The 16,094-nt window shown below is 37.2% G+C and overlaps 2 protein-coding genes across 4 annotated transcripts in view; one reads left to right on the forward strand and one right to left on the reverse strand.

Annotated features, from left to right (window-relative positions):
- Nucleotides 1-654: 654 nt before the first annotated feature.
- LOC120422643 (trafficking protein particle complex subunit 3-like) lies at nt 655-8,058 on the reverse strand. Of its 2 annotated transcripts, none has more exons than XM_039586146.2 (2): nt 7,908-8,058; nt 655-1,287 (listed from the first exon to the last, which is right to left on the reverse strand). In XM_039586146.2, the coding sequence occupies exons 1-2, from the start codon at nt 7,944-7,946 to the stop codon at nt 790-792; spliced, it is 537 nt and encodes a 178-aa protein (XP_039442080.1). In that variant the 5' UTR covers nt 7,947-8,058; the 3' UTR covers nt 655-789. The 2 variants fall into 2 exon arrangements, with proteins under 2 accessions (XP_039442080.1, XP_039442079.1); XM_039586145.2 differs by lacking the exon at nt 655-1,287 and adding an exon at nt 6,685-7,716 and having other exon boundaries at nt 7,908-8,040.
- A 5,982-nt stretch (nt 8,059-14,040) lies between these two features.
- LOC120422625 (hyccin) overlaps nt 14,041-16,094 on the forward strand; it is a 57,650-nt gene continuing 55,596 nt past the window's right edge. The window contains exon 1 of one of the 2 annotated variants that reach the window (XM_039586119.2): nt 14,041-14,295. The gene's annotated coding sequence lies outside the window, so the exon portion shown is untranslated. The remainder of the gene's footprint in view (nt 14,296-16,094) is intronic. The other variant, XM_039586118.2, reaches the window with a different exon arrangement.

Below are 16,094 nucleotides of genomic sequence, written 5' to 3' on the forward strand. Positions count from 1 at the left end.
TAATCCTCTTGCTATACAATAGGTAAACAAGACACAATACTTCGCAAAACTGATAATTTCGTGAAAGAAAATACTTGGTGGGACAATTATGCGTAGAAGTACAACGATGGGACAAACAGACTTGGTGTTGTTTTCAATGAGTTTCAGAACAAAGTACTAGATTTTATGTGTTTTTCGAAAAGTAAACATCAAAGTAAACCTAAAAATCACAAAAAGTCAGAATCGACCAAAAATGACATGGGACAATTATGCGTAGAACGGCAGTAATACTACTGTAAGAAACGTGCAGTCTTGCTTGGCATGGCCAGGTGAATATTGAAGTGGAGAGGGGGAAAATGTTACTAAATAGGGTTATTTATTTTGTTTGCGAGAAAAGCTTCATCAATCGTGCGTGCGTTTCATGCATTTTGTTCGCCATTTTAAATATAAATATGTTTTCGTTATTAACTTTCAAACTAACCCAAGTCGGGCTCGGGAACGAGCCATTTTCCAAACAAACTTTAGCCTTTCTACGCTTCAATGTGTGATGATTTTGATAGCTTTTTTAGGATGACTAAGAGAAATAAAAACTATTGCAATAAAAGTATCATAGCTGTTGACTCAAAGCCAAAATTCAGGGAAATTTCTTTCAAAAGTTGAGAAAGCCTTTTCCGCTTGAGTGAGTGATAAATACTATTAAATCGATAAATTTTAAACACATTACAAACTGCCCCTCCGTGCGTGTCCCTTTCGCGTCCTTGGTTGTGTGTGGAATGCTTACCGGTCCGCTTTCCTTCCGCACGAGGATTATTAGTCCTCGCCCGCCGGCACGGCATCCTCCAGCCGTCGAATGAACTTGACCCGAATCTCGGTGCTAGCGTCGCCCTTCAGCTGGTCCTGCGTGAACCGGCACTGCACCTCCAGCTGGACCATCTCCAGCGCTCCCCGGATGCAGCCACAGATGACGGCACTGTAGCGCAGCTGCTGGTAGTCCTGCGGCAGCTCGACAAACTCCGTCAACGGGTTGTTGTCGAACACGAGCGAGAACTCATCCCCGGCGGCGGCCCAGTTCGAGATCGTTGGCTGCACGTTCAGGTACATCCGGAAGGCGAGCTGGATTTTGTCCGCCGTTTCGCGCATGTCCAGACAGCGGGGCGAGCTGGTGCGCGACAGAAAGTCCTCGATCAGCCGCATGCCCATGTTGTAGCCGATGCGTTCGAGCTGTTTGTTCACGTCCTCGACGTTCTCAAAGTCGCGCAGCATCTGGGACACGAGCGCGCCATACGTGAGCGTGAGCAGCTCGGAGTTCTGGAATGGAAGGGAATTTGTGTTAAGAAAGAGATTTTACTTTCAATTGATTCAACTGAGTTTTAACAATAACATTAAACAATATTCAGGGTTGTTACGGAGAAGTTGAAAAAAAAATCCGCGCCAAATCCGCCCCGTCCCAAAACCCAATTCGCGCGTAAGATAATTTCGCGGCAAACATACAAGAGAGTTTTATAATAATTTAAATTTTTATGAAAAAAAGAATGTAATTTGAAAATTTGTAAATTTCTAAAAATCATAAATCTATAGGGATTTGAAAATTAAAATACAGTTCGTCCTCGAGGATCCTCGCCAAAGTGTCACTCAGTAAAATCGAAACCAGAAATTTGTATTAATTTCTTCACCAAATTTCTCTAACCTAAAATATGACTCCAAAAATGCTCCACAGTTAGGGGAACTATACCCTTTCTCCGCCTATTTCTATTATCGGCCTATCAGCACTTTGATCATGAATTACAGCTTACATAGAGTGTTTTTGACCGTTCCAAACTAATAAATAGCTCAAATAAAAGTGAGCAAGCAACTTTCCATTGTTGATACATCTGAAAATGTTGATTTAATAGCGGAAAACGGCAAAAGTGATGAGAATTGGTCGAACGGCTTAGAGTGATTAAAATGGGCATATTTCCCCTATCAGATTTTCTGGATGGTGACAAAAAATGGTATTGCGCATATTCCCGAAAAAGACACGCGGCATACCAGCCTCGAAACGACGCGCCGCACTTTCGGCAAATGCGCGCTGTCAAATCCCATACTGCACGTTTTGTTTTTGTTGATCTTCTTCTTCGAATTGCATGGCATTGTTGCCGGGTATGTTTTTTATTGCACCAAAAGTGCAAAAAATCGCTGGCAACAGTGTCTGCGGCACATTCTGAAATGCCGCGCGGCGTGTACCTTTGAAAGAAACGGACAATAGCACCTAAGATTTTAACAATCCTGCAGTTTTTAATTTAAAGAATTCTGCCGTTCTTTTCCTAAAAGGTCAAATTTAAGAATTTAAGAATTTAAGAATTTAAGAATTTAAGAATTTAAGAATTTAAGAATTTAAGAATTTAAGAATTTAAGAATTTAAGAATTCAAGAATTTAAGAATTTAAGAATTTAAGAATTTAAGAATTTAAGAATTTAAGAATTTAAGAATTTAAGAATTTAAGAATTTAAGAATTTAAGAATTTAAGAATTTAAGAATTTAAGAATTTAAGAATTTAAGAATTTAAGAATTTAAGAATTTAAGAATTTAAGAATTTAAGAATTTAAGAATTTAAGAATTTAAGAATTTAAGAATTTAAGAATTTAAGAATTTAAGAATTTAAGAATTTAAGAATTTAAGAATTTAAGAATTTAAGAATTTAAGAATTTAAGAATTTAAGAATTTAAGAATTTAAGAATTTAAGAATTTAAGAATTTAAGAATTTAAGAATTTAAGAATTTAAGAATTTAAGAATTTAAGAATTTAAGAATTTAAGAATTTAAGAATTTAAGAATTTAAGAATTTAAGAATTTAAGAATTTAAGAATTTAAGAATTTAAGAATTTATTCAATTCAATTCGGTTTTATTTGTGAATAATCCAAGTTACAATGAGTTCATTTAGGTATATAACAGAGTTTTGGTGTTCCTTTCAGCTGTGTTTTACATCGTAATTCAATCGAAAAATTATTACTTATAACTATGGAATTGACAAGAGTAAGAAAAAGTTTTCAAAAAACTTACAGAAAGTGCAATGGGAAAAGGATAGATAAAGAGAAAGCTTAAAACTAGATCACAGACAAAAATAATCAATTATAGATGTGCTGGCCAGAAATTGCTCCGCCTTGTTACGGCAGCTCCGAAACCGCGTCATCATCTCCCCCGCGAGAGCAAAGAACTCCGGCAGGGTAAAGAGATCTTCCCCGGTGACTCCTTGCTGGGCCGCATCGCCGCTACCGGCAGCGACCAGGAGGGATCGCTGGGTTGTCCGCTGGAACCGTAGGCTGTCCAGCTGCAGGAACGGCTGCGCTCGTACTTCGCTGAGGAGGGTGGGCTTTCTTCTTCCTCTTTTCCTGCTCCTCGAGGTAGGCCTTGCGCGCGACGCATCCGCGGTAATTGCGGTATGGTTGCCGTCACAGTTCGCGCACTTTACGCGCGGCTTGGTTTGTTCTGCCTTGTCCCCCAAGTCCGCCTTTCGTGGCAGTGCGCACGCCTCGGAGAGGTGTGATTCACCGCACTTCACGCAGCGGGGCCGGAGGTTGCAGTTCCGCGAGCCGTGGCCGAATTTCTGGCAACGGTGGCATTGCGCTACGTCCGTCGGGTTTTTGGAGTAAAACCGCCAGTTTACCCAAAAACCGTCCAATGTTTTAGTCCGCCGCAGGTCTTGGATCTTGACGGTGCCGCGGTCGAAGTACAACAGGTACAGAGTGTGCACACCCGTGACCGTTGTCTTGCGCGAGAGCACTTAAATCTCCCGCGGTTTTATTCCGGCGTTCGAGAGGTGTCGCTTCAGGTCGGCGATCGGACGGTCTTGGTAACCCTGCAAGAAAACCTTAACAGGGGGCTTCTCTGGGTCGTATGTGTAGAAGTTGAAGTTGCTACGCTTCAGTTCTTCAAGCACCAGGTCGAAATCTTTTTTGCTCAGTGTAATCACTTGCACTGCCGACTTACCGATTTTCAGACAATATCCGAGGCCTTCCAGCAACTCGTCAACATCGTCCGCCAACGTGTCCAAAACAAAAATTGGAGGTGGTCTACGTTCCGCTGGAGAGTTGTTCTTTTTTGACGTCGGCACTTTTTTCCGTGCACGACCATCATCGTCGTCGTCGTCGTCGGTAGTGCTGCTACCGTCGGTGTTGTTGTTGTTGTTTTCTTCATCGTCGCTCAGCATCTGGAACTCGTTCCTGATGGGGATGTTGGCGGATATTGAAGTGCCACTGGTCGTGGCACCGGAGGTACCGGAACGGGTTCGCACTGGTGATCTCGGAACATATCCGGGATGTAGTAACTTTTTGTCGATGCCTTCTGCGCTCACTCTCCCCTGCGCGATGGCGGTCGAAACTTCGCGGGTTTTTCGAGGCCGCACTCGAACTGCCACGGCCACGGCCGGCCCTTGGCATGCTGCTGGAGCAAACTCGCGGCTAATCACGGTAAATTACGGCGAAAAATTTCGAAAAAACGATGGAGCACTGAGCACTTGACTGCTGCTTGCACTCGTGCGTACACGGAGAAGAATTTAAGAATTTAAGAATTTAAGAATTTAAGAATTTAAGAATTTAAGAATTCAAGAATTTAAGAATTTAAGAATTTAAGAATTTAAGAATTTAAGAATTTAAGAATTTAAGAATTTAAGAATTTAAGAATTTAAGAATTTAAGAATTTAAGAATTTAAGAATTTAAGAATTTAAGAATTTAAGAATTTAAGAATTTAAGAATTTAAGAATTTAAGAATTTAAGAATTTAAGAATTTAAGAATTTAAGAATTTAAGAATTTAAGAATTTAAGAATTTAAGAATTTAAGAATTTAAGAATTTAAGAATTTAAGAATTTAAGAATTTAAGAATTTAAGAATTTAAGAATTTAAGAATTTAAGAATTTAAGAATTTAAGAATTTAAGAATTTAAGAATTTAAGAATTTAAGAATTTAAGAATTTAAGAATTTAAGAATTTAAGAATTTAAGAATTTAAGAATTTAAGAATTTAAGAATTTAAGAATTTAAGAATTTAAGAATTTAAGAATTTAAGAATTTAAGAATTTAAGAATTTAAGAATTTAAGAATTTAAGAATTTAAGAATTTAAGAATTTAAGAATTTAAGAATTTAAGAATTTAAGAATTTAAGAATTTAAGAATTTAAGAATTTAAGAATTTAAGAATTTAAGAATTTAAGAATTTAAGAATTTAAGAATTTAAGAATTTAAGAATTTAAGAATTTAAGAATTTAAGAATTTAAGAATTTAAGAATTTAAGAATTTAAGAATTTAAGAATTTAGGAATTCAAGAATTTAAGAATTTAAGAATTTAAGAATTTAAGAATTTAAGAATTTAAGAATTTAAGAATTTAAGAATTTAAGAATTTAAAAATTTGAAAATTTGAAAATTTAAAGATTTAAAAATTAAAAAAATTAAGAATTTAAGAATTTATTAATTTTAGAATTTAAGAATTGAGGAATTTATGAATTTAAAAATTTTTGGATTAAAAAACTACAACAATCAAACAAGATTTGAAGATTTGAATTTCTCAATCTTCGAATTTTGAATGTTGGAGCTTTAATTTTTGTTTGTTTTTATCTTTTTATTTTTTCAAGAATGTTTAAATAAAAAATCGGAGGCGGAGTGCTAGCTTCTTTTCAATCAAGTTCATTTATGATCCATTTGAGCACAGTACATCCACCGGAACAAGCCCCAACAATATTTTTTGTTACATTCTTAAGTTTATATCTTCGGAAAAAGTTTGAAATATGATATGAATGCATCCAGTATAAAATAAACAAAAAATAAGGATAAAAAATCATTTCTTAAAACCCAAAAGAAACTAAATATTCAGAGCTGTTAAGCAAATGTTTAAAAAATCAGTCGAGTGAATCCTCAATAATACATTTTACAAAAAAAATCTATTTTTGAAAATTATTTCGATGACACTAAATAGCAAAATACAAACAAACAAAAACATCAATTTTGTAATTTTGCAATGCAATTTTGTAATTCCTGATAATATTTGTAACTTGAAGCTTTGAATCTCTCTTTCAATTATTTTAGTTTTTGTATTTATTCATACTTCAGAAGTTCTTATTAAAATAAGTTGAGTTTGATAAATGAGTTTTTTCAACTTTTGAATTTTTTATTCGTATTAATTTTTATGCGTATTTGCTATTAAATTAAAATGTATACACAAATTTTACTAAAACAAGAAAAGTTTTCAATTTTTCTTAAAAAAATAAGGTAGTTTTTTTTAGTAATTATTTATTACGCAGTTTGATTTTTGTATTTCTGTGACTATTCCAGTTCTTAAACTTGAAAACATGAAAAAAAAGAAATATATATTTTTAATCAAGTGAGAATCTGATTTTTTTACATGAATTTATCGTTAATTTTTTCCTTGCTAAATTCCTAAAAAAAATGTCGAAGATATTAAATCAATCTGTTTACTTAAAAAATGTTTTGATTAGATAACGATTTTTTAACATTTTGGTACAACATTTATATGGACATTTGCCAAAATTAAATGAGGATTTGTATGGGTCCGTCCATACAAAACAAAAATTCAAAATTAATGGCTTTCAGCAATTTCGACCAAATAAAAAAAAAAACATAAAACAAATAATAAAAATAAAAATAGCCCGTAATGTTTACCTATATTGATTTCTCATAAAAAAAATTATCATGTTTAAGTAAAAATAACTCAGCTTGTCACATAAAAAGTCTTTTATTCCTTACATAAATTTTACGTAAAATTACATTTCATCGAAATCACACAAACACAGACACAAAACTCCCGCACAATTTCACTCCATTTCTTCCTTGCCACCGTGCGTGTGAAAGCGCCCTCCGTCCCCGCGCACCCGGTTCATCGCGTGCCGGTGGCGCGACTCGTGCAAATACTTGGGCCGCTCCTTCGGGATCTTGCCCTGCGCTTCGAGTTTGGCCCGTGCCTGGCGCCGCTTCAAAATCCGTTTGTACTGCTTCGCGTTCACGTACAGCGGCTCCTCCTCGGACTCGACGGCTGCGGCGGCCACTTCCGCCACGTTGATGGCCGCCGGGGCGGAGACGTTGCCAGTCGGGGACGGAGTAGCTGTGGCTTGGGCGGTTGGAACCGGTGCCGGGGCAAAGGTCGCCGCCGCTGGTTGGGTTTGAACGGTAGCGATTCCGTTCTGGTCGGGGCCTGAGGCCAACATTACGACTTGTCCGGTGGTGGCACCGCCCGCGGCCGTTCCCACCTGGTTTGGCGGGATCTGCACGATGTTCGCGTTGATGTTGAAGTTCTGGGTGGCTTCGGCCGTCGGCAGCTGGACCGGCTGGTACAGGAATGTTTGGCCCCCGTCCAGCGTGAACTGCAGCATCTGGGGTTGGGCGGTCGTCGTTTGTTGGATTGTTTGCGTCGGCATGACCAAGCCCTGACCGCCGGTGGACAGCGAACTTAACGGAACAACCTGCATTGGTTGGCCAGCGGAAGCGTTGAGCTGCTGCTGAAGACTTTGCAGCAACATTTGCTGATTTGCTGGATCTTGCAGGGCTTGGTTGAGCTGAAGCACCTGGATTGATGTACCGCCGCCACCGGCAATCTGATGCTGTTGCTGTTCCTGACCAGTTCCTTCCATTTTGATAATAAAGTTTCCTTTGCGTTCCGCCCCTTCTGGCTGCATTCTAGATTGTATCCTCCCTTTTTTCTCTGCCACCACTAGTTTAACAAATCTTTCTTCCTAATTTTCACTCAAAAGATGCACTAAAAGTACAAGAAAGAGACAGATGAAGAAAAGTGCACTTTAAAAACGGAGCGACCGAAGATTTTTTGGAACGAAAACGATCCGGCAAACATTGCAATTTCGTTTGTTTTTGTTGTACTCTTGTGGGTTGACTCATTGACAAGGATTATACTTGAAAATAACTGAATAATTAAATAAATCAACTACTCACCACTTTCTTCGTGTCGAGGCGAGTATTTTGACGGGACATTTTGGTAATTTAGCGCACGATTTACTGAAGATTTTCCTAAATATTATGAGAAAAACTCATAACTCATCACTTTTTAGCAAAACTTTGATTTTTTGACAGTTTGGTGTGATGACGCTTTGGTTTAGAAAATTCGAAGCAATCAGTTTGGTTTGGTTCGAAAAGAGGATTCGGATGGTTTGGTGAATGTGATCTAAAATTCTTATCAAACACGTTTACACAAAACAACACATATTTAGGTTAAAACATTGTTACACACTCATTTCAAATCACTCAGTTTTCTTCAAATCCCAAACTGCTCAGAAATGATTAAATGAAGTATCCGTCAGATTCCGGTGTATCCCATTTGGCAAAACGGCCATTTGGCATAATGGTCATTTGGCATAATGAAATAACATTTTCGAGGTAATGTCAATATTGAAATCGTTTTAAAAAGACCTTCTTGATTGTGATAATTTCTGACATAAGCTGATTTTTCCCTTCTTATAAAAAGAAAAACTTTCTTAACTTATGTTTTCGGCTGACTAGGATTTCCTGATACGGGTCTTTTGTTCAAAACGTTGCTCCACAAGGTGCATATTTTTACCTGGGCTATTTTAAACCACTGAACTACCCAAATAACCATCCAGCACGAATAGAAATCATTAATCAGTTGCTTAAAAGCATCTACCAGCTAATTAGTCAGTAATCAGCTAAGATAAAAACAAATCTGCACTAAATCAACTGCTCTAGTAAAAGCCGAAATAATGCTGATTACCAGCGTTCACTAGCAACACTGTCCTGATTTTTTTTTTCGGAAAATTGGCAACGCTGCTACCATCGCAGCGAGAGTGAAAGAAAGCGAGCGAGGACAAAAAAAAAACTTTCGCTCACTCCAAGAGAAAACAAATTAATATCATGGCGGTTGAAATCACTGACTGAAAAAAAAATGCAACTGGAGTGTGTTTTTATATTCTGTTTTTGTAAGTATTCCACATAACTACGAGTTTTTAACAAATAGTGAAGATACCTTTATCTTTCAGGAAGCAGAAAATCATGTTTATGGTGTTCAACGTGGGAGCTTTGTTAAGAAAATAATGGCCGTTTTGAGGACCTCCAGCTTCGGGCTTTGGCAGGTACAAGTTTACAACAGATGGATATTCCGGAACGGATCAAGTGATTGGACGCCAGGACGCCGCGGACATTGCTCGTTTTTTTCCCTCAATTTGTGTGTGGTGTTGAAATAAGATCAATTAATAAATGTATTTGAGCATTATTTTTGTTTTCATGTGTTTTTTCTCTTAAATAATGATAGACGTATCCGATAACTTCGAGCGGACGAAATTCACCGAAAGGTTACATCAAGACTTTATCTCATACGCAACAGAACTAGGAGGTGTTCAATTACTCGAACGAAACATTTCCCAATTGGGTACTAAAGCCCTATGTCAATTTTTATGTACAACGTTAAAAACACGATTAAAAACCATTTCTGATCACTGTTTTTTTTTCATTTTAATGCAATTTTTTTTTTGACAAGGCAACATTTTTTCGATGGATCAACTATGGTCCCCTTGGAACGAGCTGTCAAGTAGGAACCAATCAGCTGAGTCGGTAACGTAGAAGTGTGTAAACAAACCGAAAATAGAACCACAGACAAACAGACGGGACACTCGAGTGCCGGACCATCGTCCTTCAAAAACGGTTATTTCAAATGCGTTTTTGTTTAGGCATCCACTCACCCGGCGCTGATGGCGCTGCTGTCGTGACAGCTCACCCGTCTTTTCTCAGTGTGTGTGATGCGTGTTTTTGTTTTTAAGTTGAGCGTGAGCACGTGCGAGACAGCAAATGAGAACACAAAAATTTATGAAATTCAGGAAATTTAACGGAGAATCACAATCCAGGATTTGCAGGAAAAGGTTGGGGCAGCCTTGGCCATAGCCTCTTGCCCCAATATTAACCCGGTAGACCTGTTCAACTGCCTGCCGATGTCGAGGCTGCTGCTGAGGCGCCCGCAACTGCGGAGGAGTCATCTCATTCGGAGCAACCTGCTTATCCTTCGTGGACTGCTGCTGCTGGTCGTCCTTTTGGCCTTTTGGCGATGTTGCGCCACTCAATCTTTTTTTCCACAGTTCAGTTTCTATGGTTCTGTTTCGATATAAATTTAACGGCAGCATTTTTTGGAACCTTTGCCTTGCTTTTGTTGTTTGGCGCAACTTAACTGCGCCGTGGACACGTTCCCCGCGGATGTTTCCAAACCTGGGGGAGGAGGAATCTTCGACAGAACTTGGAAGCAACGGGGAGGAACAGTGGTTTGATCTCTATCGTTGCGGTTGTAGTGCGTCGTTGCTGGTGCTGCCGCATGATTTAGCTCATGAGGTTCTGCCATTGGAAACGGAACTGATTCACCGTCATCTTCGACGTTGATTTTTATTTTTTGCATCGGGTACTGACGATCAGCTCAGCATCAACAAAATCATGTCGGTCAGCTGTTGATGTTTACAATCGTTAAGGCTTGATTGTCTCACGCATACACTGACATGACACATGACAGTAATGGATTTGTATTGGTATGTTTGGGCTGCGCTTCGGCATCAGCTCACCAGGCAGCGCTGGCGTCGCCGTGATTTGGTGGGGTTGATTAAGGACGATGGATTTCAGAAATAATTTGTATGGAGAGTCACGTCTGTTTGTCTGTGATAGAACTGAGAGAGGGAGAAGTGAGCACTAGTGAGCAACATTTTTGCTTCTCCCATTTTTTTTGACGTTTTGTGCAGGGTTGGATCAACAACAGTCGAGGCCAGCTGGAAATCAGAAATATAAAGTCCAAAACCCGTGCCAAAACCGGTTGCTTATCAGCTGTAAAAGCGCATTCAGTGCAGATGTTAAAACAACTTAGCTGTAACCAACAGCTGGTAAAGCGCTTGTAGTGCTGCAATCTGACTTGTTTTAGTGCTATTTGGTTACTTGGGTAAGTATGTTCAGCATTTGCACATTGATATTCCAGGGTGAAGATTGTATGGGAAAATTGGGGAAAATATGCTAGATTTAGAAACTAGTTATTTATGATTTTATCATCAGGTGACGCTGTTTCCATTTGAAATATTCTCAAAATTTTAATTCCTAAGTAAATATCCAAAACAACCTAACCACAGAGTAAGACAGAGTTCCCACTGCCCCTTGATTTTTGGTTCAACTTGGTGGTACATCGCACGCCTGCTACCAGCAAACCTTATGGAGCCAACAAATAAAATGACATTTCTTCTGACTGGTCACTCTGTGTTACTCTGTGACCTAACAATTGTAATCTTGAATTGTAATGCTCTCAAACATTGCCACACAAGTTGAATTTTCTTTTTATGTTGAGTTTACCTTTTTTAAAGATGGTAAAACTTACTGACTTGTGATAACTGCTGCCACAAGTTGAATTTTCCCTTCTTTAAAGAATGGAAAACTCTCTTCCTCGGTTGGTCCAGAAGCCTTTTTTAATGTCTCGGCGAGATCTTTCGAAAAAAGTTGGTCCCGTTCGTGTACATTCTTGGACCAAATCCGCCCATTCTCCTTTCAACTTTATCTTCACCGGCTTTTTGGACCTTTGGAATAAAAAGTTGAAAATGCCTTTTTCATCAAGTTTTTCATTGTAACTTATGTGGTATACGCACTTCGGAAGGAACCGGTCAAGACAAATTTCAAATGGGAAGCAGTGGTAGCGAAAAAAAAAGCCTCAAGAAATTGTTGATCTCCCAAGAAAAGGGGTCAAGAAATGACTTTACGAACAGCAGATCAAAGGAGATGGAACGATTTCTTGGGGCTTTTCTTCACCCTCTCCGGTTTGCTTTCGCTACTGAGCAGTTCTCTACGGAATCGGTCTTTTTTCTTTAATTTTAATTTTTGTATTTTTTAATCCGGCTGAAACTTTTTTGGTGCCTTCGGTATGCCCAAAGAAGCCATTTTGCATCATTAGTTTGTCCATATAATTTTCCATACAAATTTGGCAGCTGTCCATACAAAAATGATATGTAAAAATTCAAAAATCTGTATCTTTTGTAGAAATTTTTTGATCGATTTGGTGTCTTCGGCAAAGTTGTAGGTATGGATATGGACTACACTGAAAAAAAAATGATACACGGTAAAAAAAATTTGGTGATTTTTTATTTAACTTTTTGTCACTAAAACTTGATTTGCAAAAAAACACTATTTTAATTTTTTTTTATTTTTTGATATGTTTTAGAGGACATAAAATGCCAACTTTTCAGAAATTTCCAGAATGGGCAAAAAATCATTGACCGAGTTATGAATTTTTAAATCAATACAGATTTTTTCAAAAAATCGAAATATTGGTCGCAAAAATTTTTCAACTTCATTTTTCGATGTAAAATCGAATTTGCAATCAAAAAGTACTTTAGTGATTTTTGGATAAAGTGCACCGTTTTCAAGTTATAACCATTTTTAGGTAACTTTTTTGAAAATAGTCGCAGTTTTTCATTTTTTTGAAATAGTGCCCATGTTTGCCCACCTTTGAAAAAAATATTTTTGAAAAGCTGAGAAAATTTTCTATATTTTGCTCTATTGAACTTTGTTGATACGACCCATAGTTGCTGAGATATTGCCATGCAAAGGTTAAAAAACAGGAAAATTGATGTTTTTTAAGTCTCACCCAAACAACCCACCATTTTCTAATAACGATATCTCAGCAACTATAGGTCCGATCTACAATGTTAAAACATGAAACATTCGTGAAATTTTCCGATCTTTTCGAAAAAAATATTTTCAAAAATTTAAAATCAAGACTAACATATCAAACGGGCCAAACATTCAATATTACGCCCATTTGAAATGTTAGTCTTGATTTTAAATTTTTGAAAATATTTTTTTCGAAAAGATCGGAAAATTTCACGAATGTTTCATGTTTTAACATTGTAGATCGGACCTATAGTTGCTGAGATATCGACATTAGAAAATGGTGGGTTGTTTGGGTGAGACTTAAAAAACATCAATTTTCCTGTTTTTTAACCTTTGCATGGCAATATCTCAGCAACTATGGGTCGTATCAACAAAGTTCAATAGAGCAAAATATAGAAAATTTTCTCAGCTTTTCAAAAATATTTTTTTCAAAGGTGGGCAAACATGGGCACTATTTCAAAAAAATGAAAAACTGCGACTATTTTCAAAAAAGTTACCTAAAAATGGTTATAACTTGAAAACGGTGCACTTTATCCAAAAATCACTAAAGTACTTTTTGATTTCAAATTCGATTTTACATCGAAAAATGAAGTTGAAAAATTTTTGCGATCAATATTTCGATTTTTTGAAAAAATCTGTATTGATTTAAAAATTCATAACTCGGTCAAAGATTTTTTGCCCATTCTGGAAATTTCTGAAAAGTTGGCATTTTATGTCTTCTAAAACATATCAAAAAATAAAAAAAAATAAAAATAGTGTTTTTTTGCAAATCAAGTTTTAGTGACAAAAAAATAAATAAAAAATCACCAAATTTTTTTTTACCGTGTGTCATTTTTTTTCAGTGTAGTCCATATCCATACCTACAACTTTGCCGAAGACACCAAATCGATCAAAAAATTTCTTCAAAAGATACATATTTTTGAATTTTTACATATCATTTTTGTATGGACAGCTGCCAAATTTGTATGGAAAATTATATAGACAAACTAATGATGCAAAATGGCTTCTTTGGGCATACCGAAGGCACCAAAAAAGTTTCAGCCGGATTAAAAAATACAAAAAAAATCGAATGACCGAAATCTCAGAGAATTGCTCTACTACTGCTGCCCATTTGAAATTTGCGGTTCCTTCCGGAGTTAGAGGTGATTCTAGACATCCTTTCGGATCGAATGCAACAAGAATCATCCAAATCGGTAGAGTTTTCGCTGAGATACAGCTGGTTGAAGTTGTATTTTCAACTTTTTTGACCCCCTTGGTGCTTCGCGTAAGTTTTGACCCCGTTGGTGCTACAAGTGTTAAGGTACTCCAAAATCACAGTGATTTTAGATGAGCGTGCATTATTGGGTTAAAACATTTTGTTTAGATCACATTCAGCAATGTTGCCGATGCCTCCTGAGTACGGCCCTGCTTTCCTTCCCCTCTCTTTCACATTCCAAATCAGCGAAACACGGGAGAAACGTCAACAACTTCAGATTAAATCATTCAGGTTCAGTTCAGTCAGCTTTCAGTGAAGAAAATAATGGAAAATCCTTCGCATCGAAATCCGCAGAAAAGTGCCCGTCCTGGTCGTCGTTAGTGTGAGAGAAGGAAAACCCCGTGTTCGATCCGTCGCGGTCCCGCTACGAGTTTTCCACGGAATCGCGAAATCCGCAAAATTATCAACGGTGACCGTGAAAAATAGCAAGCCAGTGTGAGTTTCTTGAAAAGTGAAAAGTTGCCACCTACGAGTGCGGAAAAGGGGGGAGGGAATTACGGGATTCGATTCGCGGGGCCACACCAGGGTTGGTCACTTCTCCCAAGGGAATGAGGTCATCGGCCAGATCGTGCGTGTTGTTGGTTGTGATTTGGAAAAGGTTTTAGCTATTTTGCAACTGGTTGGGGCGCTGAAGGTTTATGACTTGACCGTCGTCCTCTTCTGCTCCGTGAGTCAGGGGAAAAAAGTGATCCCCTTTAAGTGGCTGCTGGGGCAGTGGAAGGAGCGAAAGGCAGCAAAAAACAGGCCACAGCCAGTGTGTGTAATTCGCGTGTCATTGGAGGATAATTACTGGAGATACTGGTGCTGCTGCTGGCTGAGATGGACTCTGTTTGTGCTCTTTAGAAGTGCATGATGACCTGTCGGAGAACTTGGTTCTTGGACCCTAAGTCAGACGAGAGTTCCCCGACTCTTGGTTAAAAGAATAAAGTTGTGTAACAACGATTTAGGCACATGAATGAGGTGGCGAGGTACTTCCTGCTAATGACCGGGTAACAACGTCCTTGGAGTTCCGAGAAATAGTGAAGAAGATAATGACGTGCCGAAAGGTCGCTCTCTCCGAGCTGAAGATTTTCAACGTAAATGCATTGCAGACTCTTGGGCGCTTGGGTAATGTACTAAGTCAAGCACAGTGTTAATTGAAAACGACCTTGAAAGCAAGTGATGCTTTGTGAAGTATCTCCTTCTTTTCATTTGATGAAAGATCATCTCGTCAGATTGTGGAGAACATCATACTGTATCGTTTATCTATTTTTGGCATATCAGCACTTTGACGTTCAATTCCAACTCATAATATCGTTTTTAACTGAAATCGAGTGATAAGTTGTTTCAATAATAAAAATCATCAAATTTGGTGGAGTTCAGAGCAAGTGACCTCGCGGGCCGTTTTAGCAATCAGTCCCAGAATCGCACTTAAAAGTTACTGAAATTTAAGTACTTTTTAAACAATTTGTTTTTTTAGTTATGAAGGTAATTTACTGACTTTTTGTTTAAAAATTCTCAAAAAAACTTCTATAATTAATGTAAAAGATTTAACAACATTTCAAGGGAAAAAAAAATCGTTTAAATCGATACACTGACTTTGACAATTTATCTACTTCTACTTTATTACTTGGCTGCACAAATCTTGTTACTATTTTAATGATGATTTAAGAATTAAGTTGTTTTTTTAAACCATCTGATAAATAGCTAATACCTAATAAATCAACTAATGACAAATTACAAATCATTTGCAAATTTTGTCCTTTTATGTGCAATATTTCATCGCCGATAATGTACGATAACTGATTTTTTAAATCTTTCTAAAATCGATTAATTCAACCATATCATGCTAAAATTTCAACGCTTTCACTTAGAATTTTTTTTTAAATCTAGTAAGTTTCAAAGTAAAATGTGTATTCAAAATTGATCACAAAATACCATATTTTTCGAAAGTACTCAAATTTTCATAATTTTGCAATATGGGTCAAACGAAGCGAAATTTTGTTTGCTTTTCACATTAGTAATGTTTTTTTTTGAAAATACGAAAATTTTCACAAATTACCGTTATTTAGAAAATATGTTTCTAAAATATGCAATGAGGGTATCAAACGACGCAAAATTATGTTTGAGGAATGCCATTTTTTTATTTTTTTCAAATTTGGGTATTTTCGAAAATTACGTTAATTTGTGAAAATTCTAGAATTCACAAAATCAAACTTTTTTTCAGTAAAATCGCTGTTTCTCGCCAATAGTTC

Source organism: Culex pipiens, chromosome 3 (genome assembly GCF_016801865.2).
Source record: "Culex pipiens pallens isolate TS chromosome 3, TS_CPP_V2, whole genome shotgun sequence".
NCBI lineage: Eukaryota > Metazoa > Arthropoda > Insecta > Diptera > Culicidae > Culex > Culex pipiens.

Bases quoted from the DNA above. Each gene is read 5' to 3' on its own strand.
- LOC120422643 (XM_039586145.2), bottom strand. From the start codon at position 7,636: ATGCAGCCAGAAGGGGCGGAACGCAAAGGAAACTTTATTATCAAAATG.